We start from the raw sequence: 18,161 nt of genomic DNA, 5'->3' as shown, positions 1-18,161 counted from the left end.
ATAATAATAATAAACTATGCTAAAGTTTAAATATTAATTTTTCTTTGAAAGTTCAAGTTTATTCTGGTAATGTGTAGAATCTCAAAGGTATTTTAACCACAGATGAGACAATTTCTTCACGTGCGGCGTGAACGCCGCTAGTTTGCGCGTGAGTTTTCTTTCCCGTGTGTTGACTTTCATTAAACACTATGGGACGATGGTGATGGCACACGGCCACGGCTTCTTGTGCTCGGCTCCATTAATTATTGTTGTACAATAGACCATGCGCGGAAGCTACATGGTTTCAATGCGACATTTTGCCGCCCCGTGTGTGATCATGGTTATGCTCATCAATGAGTGTTCTCTATCAATGTTCTGTTGCTTATAATTTCGGTGAAACTTTCTGAACCGTCATCTTTATCAGTGTAATTAAAATGGTAGTGAATTTATGGTGCTTTGTATCCAATGTTTTCCTTATGGTAATTCAGGTAAGTTTGTATGATAGTCTCCTTTATTTTGAACATTGCGATGATTCTCAAGGACTATTTTGTTTATTTTACTCACATTCCATCCAGTTTGCGAGTACGATATTCAACACATTTTTGAAAACTAGGATAATCAACGGTTTCTTCGTATACGTAGTTGTTCGTTCGTGGTCTCTGCTTTTGCTTCTTCTAATGCATCTGTGATTGTCAGTCTTTTTCTGTTGTTTGTGAAGATATTAGACAAGTAATGTCTTTAGTTTATATATCATGCAACTAATAATAATAATAATAATAATAATAATAATAATAATAATAATAATAATAATAATAATAATAATAATGATAAGAATAATAAACTTAAATTCATCATTTCTTACGCGAAGAAAGAAATATTCTTGCCATTAAGTAGATAATGATTTAGTGGTCTTGTTTTCGTTATTTTGATTTCTATTATTTTAGGAACGATTGTACGAATTTTGAGATCCGTCATAAGGCTGACTCCCTGAATTTTAAGACCATTGTTAAAAGTTCGAAGGTACAGAAACACCATAAATCAACTTGGCATTGTCTTAACGGTATTTGTTGAGAATATTATTATATTGTTGCATATGTCTTTCTTCAAATATTTACAGTTGTAATTAATAAATATGTGGAAATATGTAGGTATAAAATCTGGTTTATGATTGTGTATATTACCTAATACGTATTATAGATATTAACTATATTTGCGATAGCCCATGCTTACATAACAAATTTCCATTATTAATTGAGAAGGTGCAGGATCTGACGCAGACGTAGATCAAGAAAACGGTAGAGAATAATATTAATTTGGATCTTAGGAAGGTGGGTAATAATAATCTTTGAGTTGTTTAGCGCAAAATATGATCAAGGCGGACTTCGGCTCTGCGATATTCTTTTCTGATTTTTAATTACTTATTTTTTTAAGGTACGTAGTTAAATATATAATGATAGTAAAATATATATATAATGATTCCTTGGTAAGGGACTATTTGTGATATGTGTATGACATGGTTCTCAAAATAAGTGTTTATATTTTTAGGGATCCTCATGGTCCTCATTTTGGAATTTGACGAGTTCTGGCTTGGTGTGTCACTTCAGTCAAGATGATGGTTGCAAAGGAGTAGTCTTATATGCGTGGCCCTTTGCTTTCAGTTATATTGTGTTTTATTTGGCAGCGATGAAATTCCTTATCTTGACCGAATCGTCAGTGTTTACGATAGCGACGATGACAGTAGCTCTACCTTTGAGTGGCATTTGGTGGTCACTTTTTACAAGTAGAGATGGTCTCCAGTGGCATCCGGTTGTAAGTGGCGAACTCATATGCTCTCTGCTTGGTCTTCCTATTATAGTTATTGGATTGGGGTTGTTCTGTAAGTATCATTGGCTTGATCAGTACTTTCGGAGAGCTGGACGTTCACAGCTAACTTGAAATCTACTGTTGTTACGCTGAACGTGTAATCAGTTGTAAGTGGCCAATATTTCTGGCATTGTAATTAATTCTTCCAGTAATTCCTTGTTCATCATTAATTGATAAGGAGTCCCTTGACCAAGGTGATGCATGCGTGCCAAATATGTCCACTTCAAACACATACGTATTTTTCGTAAGGAATCACTAATTGATGAGAAAAGTTTAGTATCAATTGCAGAATTTATGATCATTCCAAAGGTAGAGAGAATAAGGATGAAAAAATGTAATAACTGTGCCTAGACAAATATTAAACTAATGAAAAACGTCATAATTAAAATATTGCTTGCCAAAAATATTCAACTATTGTTGAAAGATTACCTATTCCCTAGTCAAACAAGGATAATAATCATGAAATTATTGTGTAATTTCTGAATCGAGAATAGAGTATGTTCAGAACTTAAGTTTAGAACTGTGCATATACTTTGCTAGAAAATGATTTTGATAATAATATGTGGTTCTTTCTTATATCGTATTGTTATTCCAATGATAATATTGTTTTCGGACTCTGCTTGTTTATGGAGAAAAAAATGTTCCTATTACTTAGATGTAGATATTCATACGTAATCATGTTGTACGTATGTAGACCAAAGCTTTTGTTGTAAATATATTGTTTAAATTTTATGTGATGGTACTTAAATTACCACCCAGTGATTAAACGTTTCTTTTGATCCATTGTAAATGTCTTGTACATATTACAAATTATTGTAGCTTATAAATTAGGTGTTTAATTTTGGTTTAAATTATACATTCCAATTTGCAGGTATAATTATGTGAACTGGATCTCTAAACCATTATTTTGTCCGTTAATTACAAGTGTCGATTTGTTTGTATTTTCGGAACATGAGAATTAATGAAGTTACAATGTCCCTTCAAAATGTGCCTTTTAGCTCTACAATTTCTTCATTTACGGTAATATGCTTGTTGAAATTCCTGCCAAAACATTCAGGATACAGAATTTTTAAGCTTGAGTGCATTTTTCCCAGTAGAAATAATACATAGCAAATGCAGGAAATATTTCTGTATTTATATTCATGATTTATCTAGCAAATAGATATTTCAAAATATTGTACTATTAATGATAGTAATAATGGTAGTAGTATTTCTCGTAGTAGTATTAGTAGTAGTATAGTATTTTAATAATAATAAGATTTAGCGAGTTTATAAATAAATTATTTTATATACATCATAAATATAAAAGAGGAACTTGTCTGCCATAGCCGATAATACTATTGGAATTTATAACAGAAGAAGTCGTAGATGCTAGTTTCATTCTTATTAAAAACTTATCTAGAACGAAACGATTATAAAGTTAATCTTGTAATATAGTGTATTTACGCTAAGAAACCAATGAGTGGTACGGTGAGTGCATGCATACGCATATATGATACAATGTAGAATAATATTTTAACAGGGTAACTAGAATTATTATTGTAAAAATATTGCATTTTATTACATGATTTTTCAAAAAAATATTTCGTAGTTTGATACAGTTATATGGTTATATTTTTTCGCTTTTTCATGTAAAATATCTATATTCTGTTATTGAAACTGTATAAAATATTGTAATGTGTGGAAATTACTTAAATAAAAGCATTTAGTTGTCGATTTCATAACTATAGTTGGAATGTCAGTATCAAAGCAAGAAATTTAATTATACTAGAAGCATTTTAAGCATTTTTTATAAAATCAGGAATAAACTTCGTATTTGTAAATTTGCTTATGTGCCAAATTCTGAAGACCATGTTAAATAAACACACATGCGAAGTGGAAATTGCAAAGGTTTTAAGCGCCATTATTATTATTATTTTAGTCTAATTGTTGTAAATCACAAACTGTGTGCCAAAATCAGGAAATTCTTAGGATGTTTCAGCAAAACAGTATTAAACAAGTCTTTACAGTATTAAGTAACAAAAAAGTGACTTCGATTTTAAGAATTAACTTAAAGAAATATTTTGCTCAACTTGTAATTTGTTACTCCGTGGTTCAAGTAAGTGTAAATTAAGATTGGATGAAGCAATAATAAAATAACTTCTTGGACCAAGAAAGTGAAGTTTCGATTTGTTTTTAAGTTCTTATTCACTTTTGTAGTTATATAAAATCTAAATACGCGTAAAATAGCATCTCATAGTGTAAATTAAATTAAAGTATTGAAAGTAGGAAATATGATGACATGAAGTATGTTAATTTAAAAATACATAGATTCTTGGAAGCATTCCTAATGGCATTTAAGAGCTTTGCACTTTCCAGTCTTTTTATAGTTCTACATTTATTCCTAGCAAAGTAAATAAGAATAATTTTAGCAGTGACGTGTAGCTCTGGTAGGCACGTACAAAAGACGATCTCTTCTGAAAGTAAATGTTCAGCATTTTTAAATGAAGACCTTTATTTTGTGATTGAAGATATCATTGTATAATACTCATCACTTTGAATTCTTTTCTTGAAGAGAATTTTAAGGGAGTAATTCAGTTTTTTTGTGTTTCTTCAAGGTGTTATTTAGTAACTGAATGTCCAAATTGCTTAGCACATTATCAAAAAACATTTTATCGATATATTTCCGAAGATCTATTGTTTTAAAGATCCGAACAGAAGGACGGAAAAGCGAAACTAAAATAATTGAATTACTTATCATTGCAGTTGTAATAAAGGAACACATAGTTTGTAGTCTTACTTCGAAATGTAGAGGAAAGCGAAATAAGGAGGATAATATCTGTCCTTTTGTTTTTAATTTTCTGACTGAGTCCTACTATTCATAATTTTACTTTTTCTTCTAGACTACTTTTCTTGGAATCGGACATTTATGTTCATTATCAGAAATATACTCATTAGCTGATAACTGTGGCGCGGGAGAGAAAGAAAAATATTCATTTTGTTCAGTGGTAAGGAATAAACTCATTCTTTATTTATTAAGTGTATATAGTATCCTATGCGAAGAATTCATACTTACATACTTCAGTCGGCTCAAAAAGTAATTTCTTTCAAGAAAAGTGTATTAACATGTTAGCCACGCGTATATAGCGGAATAGAAAAGATTGTACACTAATTTGAACACCTAATTTCTCTGGAGGAAAGGGGCAAATGGTGTAGACAGAAGGATCACCATTTGATGTTCTGTTTTTTCTTTGTTTCTTCTTTGCGTCTCCAATCTTGAATTATGCTCCCCTTATTGCTGTCTTTCTGTGTTTTCTCGTTGTCTAACTGCTTCCGCGTGATTTCCTATTGTTTTCGAAGTCTGTCATTGGACATAGTTTCTTTTCTCGCTGACACTCTGTGATTTATGTTGAAATTTGACGTTCAACACACAATGGAAAATATGTCATGACATGTAATAAAGAAAAAAGGATAACTTAAATATAATGATTAATGAATCCATTGTTGCAGTATGAAATATCCTTTTTTTTTTTTGCCATAAATTTGAAGCCTCGCTAACCCCTATGTGCATTTTAATAAAATGGCATGATAAAAACCCAGTTCGAGATAGGGTACTAACTTTACTCAAAAGTTTCGACCATGATGCGATCACAAATAAGATTATATTCATTTTTGGTAGTACAGATGTCAATATGAAATAAATTACATATCGTTAACAGTAACATGTTATATGAGTTCCATATGAGTTAAACATGTTAATTTTTGAATCTATTACAGTTTCCTGGGATCATTTAGATATGGTTTAATTAAAAAAATTAAAAAAAAAAACAAAAAAAACTGCGATTTTAGTCGTAACGATAAAGAGTTTTGTACGGAGTCTTTTAGATAATATTGTAGGTAGTGCGAAAAATAGCTATTCAAGAGAGATTCTCAGATATATTTTCCAAAAAGAACATAACTTTTTGAGCCGATGGTCTCAATAAAATTTGACTATTCACTTTGAAAGACATTCCATACATGTAAGCTAATTTGATATATAAGTATGTAATAACAACTCCAAAATAGTGAAATTATATCCGAACCAAGTTCTTACGAAGTAGTGCATTTAAATGGTGATAAATAAAAGCATGGTCACTGTTTGCTCGGCAAGATCATACTTTCCTTGAATGAAAAGGGAAATGACATTGTCAGTGAAATTTACTGTTAGTTTAACATTGTGTATTATACCGAAATAAACATGTTTTAAATGCAATAAAATGTATTTACTCATTAATTCTTAATTTCGTCTGTTAATAGAAGGCTGTAATATTTAAACATGTTTCATATTGTATGTACATGTTTAAAAATAATAATTTTCTGACTTCGTGCAAGTAGTAATAATAAAATCCTGTATGTACATATATAAATTGACAATGTAAATCACCAAAACTGTACTTTTCCCTTTCTTTTCGTTCTGTTTTTCATCGGTGGCTGTCCGAAAATTTGTATTTTTTTTTTTTTTTTTTCGTTTTAATATAAGCAGTACGCTAAATTACGGAATACATTATAAATAGAAATACAATATAAATCAGATACAGTTCACGATTTTCCTCTTAACAGCGAAGTTGCTCAATATTGTCAAGAATTATACTGTTAGATTGTTTTCGGCATATTTTGGAATATGCTGATTTTGCATTCCAAATTAGAGAAGAGAGTAAAATACACGCTTTTGCAAAAAATTGCTCAAACTTATTAATTTATTTAATATCAATAATTATTTTTATTAATGACACAATGCTAAAAATTTTAGTAGGTATACTCTCGACCGTTTTCAAAAGAATATAATGTGTGCCCACCGAAAAGTAAATAAATATAAACTAGGGCATATTATATTTTATAGATTACTACTTCTTTGTCTCCGCCTTTTCTCATATTAATCCCATTAGTATGGGAGTTGGAAAATCATGGATTACTACTATTGCAGTATAATTCTTTAATAAAGAAGCTTTTAGAGCGGACACTTTGAGTTGAAGTATTGTTATAGGCTACAATCTCCCAATGTTATGTTTTCAGAACTGAAAATTGCATATAAAATTTAAAATTTAGGAACTCCTTTGATGAATTCTTACCTATAATGAATGATGTCACTTAGGATTAGCTAAATGAAGTGTGGAAATCTATATAAAGTTGTTTATTCCGTATGTATAATTAAGTATCAATGGTGATAGTAAAGGAGGGGGAAGCCCGGGCTTCTTCTTATGCACTAGGGACATGTCTTTACCCCATGCGACCTTTTCTCCTATGTGAATGTATGCTGCTTTGTATCATAATAAAGATACCAGAAGTAATACTCAATTTTCAGTAAGTACAAGATCGTAGTTGTAAAAACAAGTTCAAATGCGGTGACTTTCATGATCGCACAACTTTCTTTACAACCATGTCACTTTGGAATAAACAAATTCATATTTCCAAACTCTGTACAAACCTTATTCACAGTAAATTCTAAACGTGTTTATCGTTACGCTACATAGTGTATATATATATAAAACGCAAAAGCAAAATCCTAACGTTCGCAGAAAATGAAATAGATCATTTGAAGCTTTGTTGAGTTGTAATGATGTTTCTGCATGAATTTCTGCTTTTGCTGGTAGTATGATCCAATCAGGTTGATGCTTCTGTTCGCATGGATTTTATCTTAATCCGAATATCGACCTAAATGTCTTTTAGAATTCTTGGTGTGTGGTGGATGTTGAGATACACGCTGTAAGATTGGGTATTTAACAGTAAAAGCATTCTTCTCCATTGGCCGTGCGATGCTGTTGTTCTTTAATTTCTTCTTCCCACAACTGCAGACGAAATCTGTAAAGAATTTAAGTTTTGAAATTGTAACCACCTGTATCAGTAACTTTTATGTGTCAAATGTTTTGTACATTTGTACATATGTCACCTTCTTATCTCGTAGAAACGCATGAAAAATCGGGAAGTAAAATCCATTCACATTAGCGTGTACTGGTACAACTGTTGAAAATATTTCGGAGCATAGATAAATGTTCGAGCTCCAAAAATATCAATGTTGTTATTCTGTTATTATCCTGAAAGAAATGAATCATAATCAACTTCAGCAAGGATACAGTCAGTTTTTTTTTCTTCTATAGAATAAAAAAATTAAGTTTCTTCGAAGGATTTTTTCGTGCGAAATTAAACTTCCAATAATTTTACAGTTTTTTCCCGTAGATCTTTCGAAAATAAGTAATATTTACCAGAAAACAACCAATTATATACTTAGACAATGTTATATTTTTTATCAAATATGCTAACATGACTGTCTATAAGTGAAGTGAAAGGCAGGGAAAGAAAATCGGCAACAAATGATATAATAACAGCTTGTGTGTTCGTAGTACGTAAAAGGATTGATAAATGAAAGGAGGGAAAAAGTTGTACGCCCATGAAGCATAGTCATTTATTATCTTTATAAGTGTAGAGAACACAATCGTATGCATATAATACTCTAACAAATAAATAAATAAATAAATAAAATAAAATAAAAATAGGTGTTTTCGCTATGACATAAGCTTGAGGGAGAGTAGTTGACTTTTTTATATTATTATTAGAAGGTTTCCAGCTTCCGTACTTTTAAACAAGCTAACAATCATATCATTACTTTTGATCTAACAGCCAAGTAGTTAGATTCGCATCTTCGGAAGTTTTTAAAACTTCCTAATCTTCTTTGTTTCTAAAGTTTATGATTTCTTCTTTTTGACTATTTTCCAACATGTTTCTAGATATCACAGCTTCCTAAGGTGCTTTCACTGCACCTCTTACTGTTAATAAGAATGTTGTTCCTCTTACGCTTCATAAAAAAAAAAAAAAAAAAAAAAAAAAAAAAAAAATGATCTTGATTCTGTGATCTTACCTCTCAAAAGCAGACAAGGATGAGTCTTAAATATCAGTTTTCCAGAGGATTGTATAAATCTCTATTCAGGAAAATTTAAATAATTACTGTATTATCGCTCTATACATACCTTTAGTTCGTGATTTTCATTGTTATTGCTTAGTTTCTTCAGTAATAGATGATTTACTATCTTGACCTCAGATTTTTGTAGCCAAAGATTTCCAATCAATATAGTTGGTTCCTCTTTCGCCCATCCTCATGCAGTTCGATTATTACTAAGTAACTGATATATCAGATCAAAGAATTTTCTACTTGTTGACTTGCTTGAAACTCGTAGCTAACAGTGCAAGGGGTGGGAACAAAACAGTGGTAGACAAAAATGAACTCTTTTGAAAGATAAATTCATTCTCACATAGTAAACTACAAATTTTTCTTCATTTCGTAGAGTTGAATAATCAAAGTGCGCCTGTATATAGTCAATTTTCAGAGTATACTAACGTACTTTGTAAATTTAATGTGGATATACGCTGGATTGTAAATATATTAGGTTGAATATACTCCTTATTTCGTTGTGTACCCGTGCCACTGGTTGTTATTCACAAATTCATAAAATACAATAAATTTCAAGTTAATATTTCAGGATGTTTTTCTTTCTGTTCTTCCTTAATTTACAGAAAGTAAGTTCTTTATTTTTTCGTGAAATTAATAATGTGGCAGTAGTAGTAAGTATCATTTTCTCTTCAATCAAGTGGCAGTAGTGGTACGTAGCATTTCTTCTTCAATCAAATAATCTTAATGAACGTATTTTAGGATAGCTATCTAATAGTACTTCCGATGGGAGTAGAAACAGATTTATTCCTGTAGTGAACATTCTGGGGGAAAATTAAAGTGATCATCTTATAGTTTTTTTTAACTTTATTTACTGTAAAAAACGTATCACACATTTAACGAACTTGAAGATTTTAAAAATTAGTAAAAACATCGTGATTATAGCGCGTTAAATGTACATATGTATGATCCGTAGAAGATGACAGCCAATGAAGAATAATTAAAAATGTTGTAGGTTAGAAATTTCTTCATAAACTATTTTCTTTTATATAGTAGACACATATATTGCTAAAAATAAACATGATAGTTGTAAATGTTCTAAGCAAACTAAGAGCATGCTTAAAATACAGGAAATACAAGCTTTATAAGTAATATTTTTTCTGCCTAGAAAGCGTTAAAATTATATTAAAATGTAACAGAGAAATGAAATCATTGTCATTTGTGGCTCATAAGTAAATCTACAAGATTTCTACGCTTGGAATTTCCATTTTCTTCAAATCTTGTTTAAGTTTGAATTTTCAGGGTGAAACTGCCCGTTGCAGTCACTATAGTAAATATTCACGAAATATCAAAATTCTTTTCCTTTATTGATTTACATTTTTACAGTTACGTATTTGATCTTTGCTATTCTAATTCAGATATAATCAAACTTCATTCTATTCCTAACCAGTAATAGAATAAAACATGGGTATAAAGAATAAATATGCTCCTTGATCATAGAGGAAATGCATCTGTTCAAAATCTCGCACTTGTCGTCGTTGACTTGATATATGCATGTCATGTTACCACCTGAATTGTGAGTTTAAAGATCATTACACTCTAAAATTCCAGATAAACACAAATATTACAGTCTTAATACTTCGTAAAATATACAAATTTACATTCATTCTTATAATTCATTGTGACATGTGGTTAATGATTGTATGCCAGACATTATTGTTACTTAAGTACTTATTATTATCTCATTTTGTACTGTTAATACAATGTTGGATGTACAATATTTATCACTGTATGTCGATTGCAACATTTTAATAATTTTTTGTGTAGAATGTTTAGATTGACACCGATATGAACGCTTTTATCTCGTATATTTTCTTGGTGATAAATATATTCGTAATCAAAGATTTGCTTTGTGTATGTTTTTCCTAAATCAAATTTATATGTAATGTTAGTATTAGAACATATTTTGTAAACTGTTTGATTTGATGTTTAATAATTCAGTCGCCGAAATATCAAGTCGGTTAAAGATTGAGGTACATTTATTTCACAGTGGAAGGTGGAAGAAATCTAAAATCAATTCAGAAAGAACGTATGCTTTGAAAAGTAAATCGCATCGTTGCAAAAAATATTATATTAAAAAATAGTGTAAATTAATTTATATCTGTTTTTTGATCCAGCATATTGTTGATATCAAAAGTGCGTTCTTTTAGTAATGTTATAAGTATGTATGTTTAGTGTAATAGTGTCTATTATGAAAGTTATTATTGTGGCCAATTTATATAATCATATTTGTTGTGTGTTATACATACATACATATGTTACATGTACGTAAAAATCACTTTTCACATTGAAAATTATATCAGATAATAATAATGTTGAACAATGAACAGTAATGTTATTATTCAGGTATCTGCACTATTTATACAAATGCGGTTGAATGTTGCCCTGTTTGATGTTTTGCACGATTGCTCAATGTGTATCACGTGACTTAAAAGTAATGAGTATTTGTCCGTAAGATTGTGCCTATATGTTCATGTGTTTTTGAGTCTGGAAAGCAGAATTGAAGTTGTCCGTGTTATAATAATAATAATATGTCTTGTATATACTTTTAACATCAAACGTATTGTCTTCCACAATGTCCTGAGGTTATAGATATCACAAGAGTAAAGCAGTAGATGTGCTTCTTTGATGAGTTCCATGTGTTAAAAGCCGTAGGTACTGAATACAGTTTTGAGCTTTACGTCTTGTTCCTAATCTGGAATCGTTATCACGTGATGATTCGTGTGCTAGATTTATCAGTCTAGTTTTAACTTTGTATCAAGGTTTTGTTTTTATCTGAAATCACGGTCAAAGTTAAAGAGTGTAACAAAAACCTTTTTATTTTTCACTTGCAGTTCAATTATTTTGATTAAATTAATTACTGTATTGATAATGTAAACAGCAGCAAGCATATGTATCGGAAAATATCGCGTGTAAGTAAAAATCGGTATTTAACAATGAAAGTCATTTCGAATAATATCGCTATCAACAGGATTGTGTCGCATAAACCCCAAGATAAAGATACAATGAAAGGCATATCTAGTACAGCACCTTCATATCCTCAGTAACAATCAAATAGAACAATAAGTTGTCAGATTTTACGTAACAACGTGAGCTATCCCTGGTTAAAGGTATTGATACTGTTATGTTTAGCTAAAAAGAATTGTTGACAATAATAAATTGAGTTGATTTAACCGTGTTATTTTGTATTGCTGATTCTAGAGATTCTTTTTGTTAAAGGAAAGACATAATTAACCTTCTAATAAGACATTACGTACAGTATTTAGAAAAGTAACAGATAATGAGGTATATGTTACTGTGTTGTTATTCAGTTTATATAGATTCTAGCCAAGAGAAAAGTTTAATGAAAAGAACAATCGGAATGGCCAAATGCAAAAGTAAAATCAAAGACATCAATGTTAATAAATATCCGTTTGACATGACACATCTCACAGTCTTCACCTAGTAAAACACTGTGGTCACTGCACATTGCCAATACTAATGTAATTGCAGATATCATACTGGTCACTTTCCCCTGAAAATATAAATGAATTTTGAATCTGAAGAAAGTAATTTTGTTTAATCTCATAAGTAATGAATTAAGAAAAGTCGTGAAGTTAGTGAGTAAGAATAAAAAAAACTGAGATAAGTTGATATGAGCGCTTTATTTCAAAATAATGTTAGTTTATCAAATATCTGTCAAAAAGAAAGAGGAAGAAATAGCTAGCAAAAAGTTACTTTTTTTTCTTTGCCGTAACTTTTAGGTACTTCTGTTCTGTGTTCTGTTTTATACAGGCGTAGTTGTTACAATAACACTCTCATCTAAAGTATGGTAGTTTAATTTGTGTATCTATGATGTAAACGATAGATACAATCATATTCTTACACTTTACGAACCGTACACATCTGTTTACACAATAAAGAATGAAGGTGACAGGCAGAGAAGAAGCGTAGTATGGGATACTCTTTGATAGTGTTGTGCCACTGCTGTCGTTTTGAAAGAAGCATACAGTAGAATAATTTGGAAGTTCCAGAAATAGAATTGAGCAGTACAATTGGTCTAGTCTTGTCACTAGTAACTCTAAAGTTAATATCATCGTTCTAGAATTCATCAAAAAGTTATTTCCATTTTTCTTGTTACTGTTTCCTTGTTGAGGTCTGAAAGAAAGCTTTTTTTACAAGTTGAATATTTAGTAGAAAACTAAAGAATACATGTAAAATGTAATTTTGTACTTACATCTGCGTATTGTCTTGAGTTTGTTCTCGGCGTGTTTGTTGAACAACTTCTTTTATGTGGTAATTAGCTAATGTGCAATAATAAACAAATGAAATACTATACTTCATTAATCACGATTTGAAGTATTCAAAATGTGAGAATTTTTAAATACTAAAGAAATGCTTGTTGAAAACTAGAGAAATAGAAAGGCTATTTCATTTCTGAAAATGATTATATTACCAAGTATTGATATCCGGAATTAAGTTTAGATGTAAGGCGAATGTCTACTGGTACTTAGCTCTTACTTAAAAAAACTAAGGCTTAAAATTTTATATATTCATTTTGAAGTATGATAAATATTAATTATGCTTTCTGAGAAAATTTTGTATGGGTTCCTCAGAGAACATAAACTTGATTTCTAATAAGATACTGCTCTTTATAATTCTTCACATTTCTTACGCAAAGTGTAAAATCATACATTTGTTCTTGTGTCAGGATTAAATGTTCAAATAAATAAGAACCTGCAATATACAGCAAATTTCTAGATGAAGCGGACAACAAATACCTAGTATTTATAGTTTATATTGGGCCAAACACATATATTTGTAAATTTGCTGTTAATTATATTTTGGCATTCTTAGAAAAGTCTAAAAAAGATCTTTTGGAAACAGTTAACAGGAGACAGAGCTTCTCCTAACAGCGTATTTCATTTTTCCTAAATTCTTGTATAAGTGCATCATTACTTACGAACATTAACTTAAGAACAAAATCAAAACAGTATGCGAAAAATATTATATATATTATTTCTAAATTTGTAAACGTTGAGTTAACTGGTCTATATTATTTTGTCCTTGCATTAAAATATATTCTTTCTGTGCATGTGTATACTTAAGGTTTGAAACGAACAAGAGAATTTTGAATGTAAGCTATAAGTTAGTGTGAAATATATATATATATATATATATATATATATATATATATATATATAAGTTTATTCCCGTTAAAATAGTGCTACGAAATGACGAAAATATTTCAGCATCCTAGTGGTTATGGTAAATTTAAGCTAAAGAGTTAAAAAAAAAAAGTTAATTATGATATCCATTCTTCTGTTTAGTAAAAGAGAAATGCGAATAAGTTCATGGAAAGATAAGTCGCTCAACTTTGAAATAGCGAAATGTAGAGGTGAAAGTAGGATAAGAACTTACGATATAATGAAATAAGTTGATAATTCTCGATATGGAATAATATGAAAAGAATGTTGAATAAAGTGAAACTTCGAAATATTTCCCACCACTGGTTCAATTGAAAGGTAGACATTTTGTACAGAAAAAAAGTGTCATTTGAATCTAGAACTAGTGTAGTTTCTATAACAACACTATCCATGACTTTGGATTGGATATTGCAACAAAAGAAACACTGACCAAAGCTTCAACACACACTATATTTTAAAATACTGTATAATGGTTTCGGATATCTAACATATCCTTAATCAGACACTGTATTTTAAACATTATAGTTTAAAATACAGTGTGTGTTGAAGCTTTGGTCAGTGTTTCTTTTGTTACATAAATCATCTTTAAATAAACACATTTTTTTTTTTTTTTTTTTTGTTTTTTTATTTCCAAACGTTCACCTTCACTGTAGGTTTTGAATTCACTAGAGTGAAATTTCAGTTTCATAACTTAAAAGTTTTTCCGAAAACAGTTCCTTTCCACATGATATTCCGCACAATTATGTGATGATGAGTGCTCTTCTTAATCTCTTCTTCACGTCCTTCCGTTCTAGACCTTCTCTATGATGCAGATTCCTGTATGCTAACTGCAGTCGTTTAGGAAATATTAACAAAGTCCCTCTTTTAATTATATATATAAACTGCTTAGTGCGATGTCTGTACGTTATTCAAAACTTGGCTGTCTTAAGCTATAGCAAATCCTTTCTTGAACTATACTGTTATTCATAATGAACAACATATGAATAAATCATTAGTGGATCACTTATTCACTAATACAACAACAAGCGTTGTAACATTCACTCGAGAGTCCGTGTTTGTGCGTGCAAAGAACATAGTTTCTTGAGATTTCACTATAACTTTGATATGATAACGCGCTCCACTTGAGACATAACACAAGTATATTTCGAGCCAGCACTACATAATACTACTATAGGTATGACGAAACAGTTCACATCTCCTAAATCTGAAAAAGAAATAAGATTGTAACTTCTGTACGGTATATAGACTATTAGATAAAAAAAAATCCAGTTGTTTTCTTGTAGCCCTACAAATCACAGAATTGTAGGCTTGCCCTGAGTGTGTTGACTTTTCGAATGTCTGGTTCTGTTTTTCCCAATCGACACGAGAGGTCTGAAGAACCGTTAACCTTTGTTGATGCCACGGATTACATTCGGGAAAATTGCAAATTTCTCTCAGTATGGACAGAGGAGAGTAATGAAGTATGGCAAAGAAATCTGCATACTCCAGGATTTGCATCATGTATATAAAATAAGGAAAAGAAATAAAATTCCTTTCATCAACCCTGAAAGTGCAGATGACAGAAGCCTCATACTGCATCAGCTGAGCAAGAGACGAAGCAGGACGTTTGACATTTCCGTATTTTCTCCGAATGCAACCAGTGGTATACATAATTATAAAATAAATATTTACTAATTACAATAACATAGGAAACTATATTATGTTACTTGGTTAAGATATTAAGGAAAATGTGTGTATGGATAACAAAACACAATAACTCTCAATAACACAAATATTTACAAAACAATCTTCTGTTCCCTGTCTGGAAAGCAGAAACAACTGTCTGCCCATTCGTGCCTGGGAACCTTCCTCTCGTACACAATGTTTGATGATGATTCTCTATTTAAAACTAAAAGAAGAAATTTGGAGAAGATTTTACGATGGGAAACGCGTTAATTATAGAATAAAGAGTGATCGGTAATTTTCAAAGTATAATTATGTTATATATGACTGAATCTAACAATTTTGTTTTTGGCTGTTACCAAAACGAAATAAAAATTTAGAACTAGTGAAAGAGACACAAGAAAAATTCTGAATCCATTGGCCTCCAGCAACAGTTCCAAGCCAAGTCAGAAGAGGTGAGAAATAGTTTCGAAAGTTGCAGATCCATATTTCCCTACGAAAGGGGGAGGGGGCTTTTAGAGCTAACATGAGATACGAAAACACAGCATTTTAAACAATAGATCTTGTCGACTTGCTTTCTCTGAAAAATGCAGCTGTACAACCCTCATAAGTGTTCTCTGCTTCTATATGTATAAACCAAATCTACAACTTATTTCTTCTTTCCTTCCAATTCTCAAGCGTTGCATAGTAAAGAAGAGCAATCATTACATACAATATATTAAATGAATGAAAACTTCTTTAATTGATACACATGCATGTATTTAAAGTATTCCTCGCCCAATACACAAAATTGCCTTTAAATATAGATCTAGGCAATTTGAATCAAAACTGGATTCAATTTCTCGATGCATAAAGCTTTTTGCTGCAAGAAATTTTAGAACTAAAAGAATACCTGAGACTAGAAATATTTATAAATTCGTAAGATAAGAAAGAATTTTTAAGGAAGTGAAAGTTATAACGTGATCAGAAAAGATAATGTTGATAATTTATTTTAATAAATAGCATACTTCGCTATGTTCTTGATCCTCGTCATCTTTTCAACAGTAAGTAATCTGATGTTGATGATACCTTAAAATTTTATTAAATTTCTGTACGATTTCTACAATTGCTGAAATCTAGTTTTACAGACTAAAATATTATATTGATAAATAAAATATTTCTGTGTCGAGGATTATCAATATTTCATTGTATTAGTACATACTAATACACTGCCTATCGTATCAGAACAAATTATATTACCAATAATAGTTCTGGAGGATCTTTGTGTAGTTTGTAAGACATTCCGTTGTTGTAAATTCATACTCAAGCCTGAGTCAAAAGATACGCCAAAGAGCTTATTATGTTGTTTTTAATACGAAATATTTGATTGTGCAGGTATCTAAAACTTAGTTATAAACAAACATATAATAAATGTGGTCATAAAGAATGCAATTTACAAATTTAGTTTTAAATATGATGACATTTATATCTTTATAAACCAAATCGTTAAAAGGTTGAAAACCAAAGTGAGTATTGCAAATTTGGTGTCAAATGGCTTATCTCAGTTGAAAAAGAAAGTTCATAGTATTGAGATTATTTTATAATGATTTTTAAAACCTGAAGCAAATACATTCCTTATATGAAGACTGCTTTACTGTAGTTTCTTTATTTCTTTGATGTCATAAAAATAGAAATAACCCACTGTGGTTTTCACCACTTCAAAAAGTGCAATATTTGGATTTACCAAAGAAATTAATAACTTAAATGTGCCAAATTATTAATAACATTGGTCATGTTTTGTAAACCTGAAAGAGAAAAAAATGTAAACAATCGTATCAGCTTTATTGTTTCTTTTGTGGAAGAGAAAAAATATTGTAATAATATTCATTAAATAATGTTGACGAATGATGACCTCTTTGAGAGTTTTCTTTGGAGTGAAGTTGATTTTTGGGGGGATGAAAATTTAATAGTATGTTATTGTGTGATTGGTTTTCTGTTATTGTATAATATAATGTTACGAATAAAGTGGTTTGATTTAATTCTTTCCATTGATGTTGTGTTTGTTTGTGTTTAAACTTCCTAGCAATGATGCGAGGGAAGTATTCTGTCTGAAATTATTTTATTTACTAGTTGTTGCGTCCAGTGCCCTTGCTCTCTGTACACTACAGGGTTCCTACTGGTCAGAGAAGTCAGGGAAAATGGTGCAGGTTAGGGAAGCTCAGGGAAAAAGACTGGAAATCAGGGAAAGTCAGGGAAAATATTATAAAATATTTTTTTATAACATTAATTGTGCACCAATTTCAGCTAGCCAACCATTAATTATATGGGATATTGCTCAGATTTTTATAGGAGGTAAGTGGTACGTAAGAGAAATTGATTACTATTTGTTTCTATAGCATAAGTGTTCTTATGTATATAAATATTCACTGTTATTTATTCCTTATTTATATGTCAACGTTATCCGACACGTGTCACGAAAGTCAGGGAATTTCCCGCCAAAGGTCAGGGAAATAAATAGATTTATCCAGATCAGT

The 18,161-nt window shown here is 30.5% G+C and overlaps 1 protein-coding gene across 4 annotated transcripts in view; it reads left to right on the top strand.

Moving 5' to 3' along the window:
• Positions 1-17,673, top strand: part of LOC145668492 (uncharacterized) — a 39,676-nt gene extending 22,003 nt beyond the window's left edge. For all 4 annotated transcript variants that reach the window (XM_081736445.1, XM_081736442.1, XM_081736444.1 and 1 more), the window contains exon 5: positions 1,525-17,673. In XM_081736445.1, the coding sequence (XP_081592571.1) occupies positions 1,525-1,914 (390 nt within the window). In that variant the 3' untranslated portion in view covers positions 1,915-17,673. The remainder of the gene's footprint in view (positions 1-1,524) is intronic.
• The last annotated feature ends 488 nt before the right edge of the window (positions 17,674-18,161 follow it).

This window comes from Thermobia domestica, chromosome 13 (assembly GCF_964235325.1).
Source record: "Thermobia domestica chromosome 13, izTheDome1.hap1.1, whole genome shotgun sequence".
NCBI classification, from domain to species: domain Eukaryota; kingdom Metazoa; phylum Arthropoda; class Insecta; order Zygentoma; family Lepismatidae; genus Thermobia; species Thermobia domestica.
Note: the sequence above shows the minus strand (reverse complement) of the source record. Positions and strands in the feature narration are given on the sequence as shown.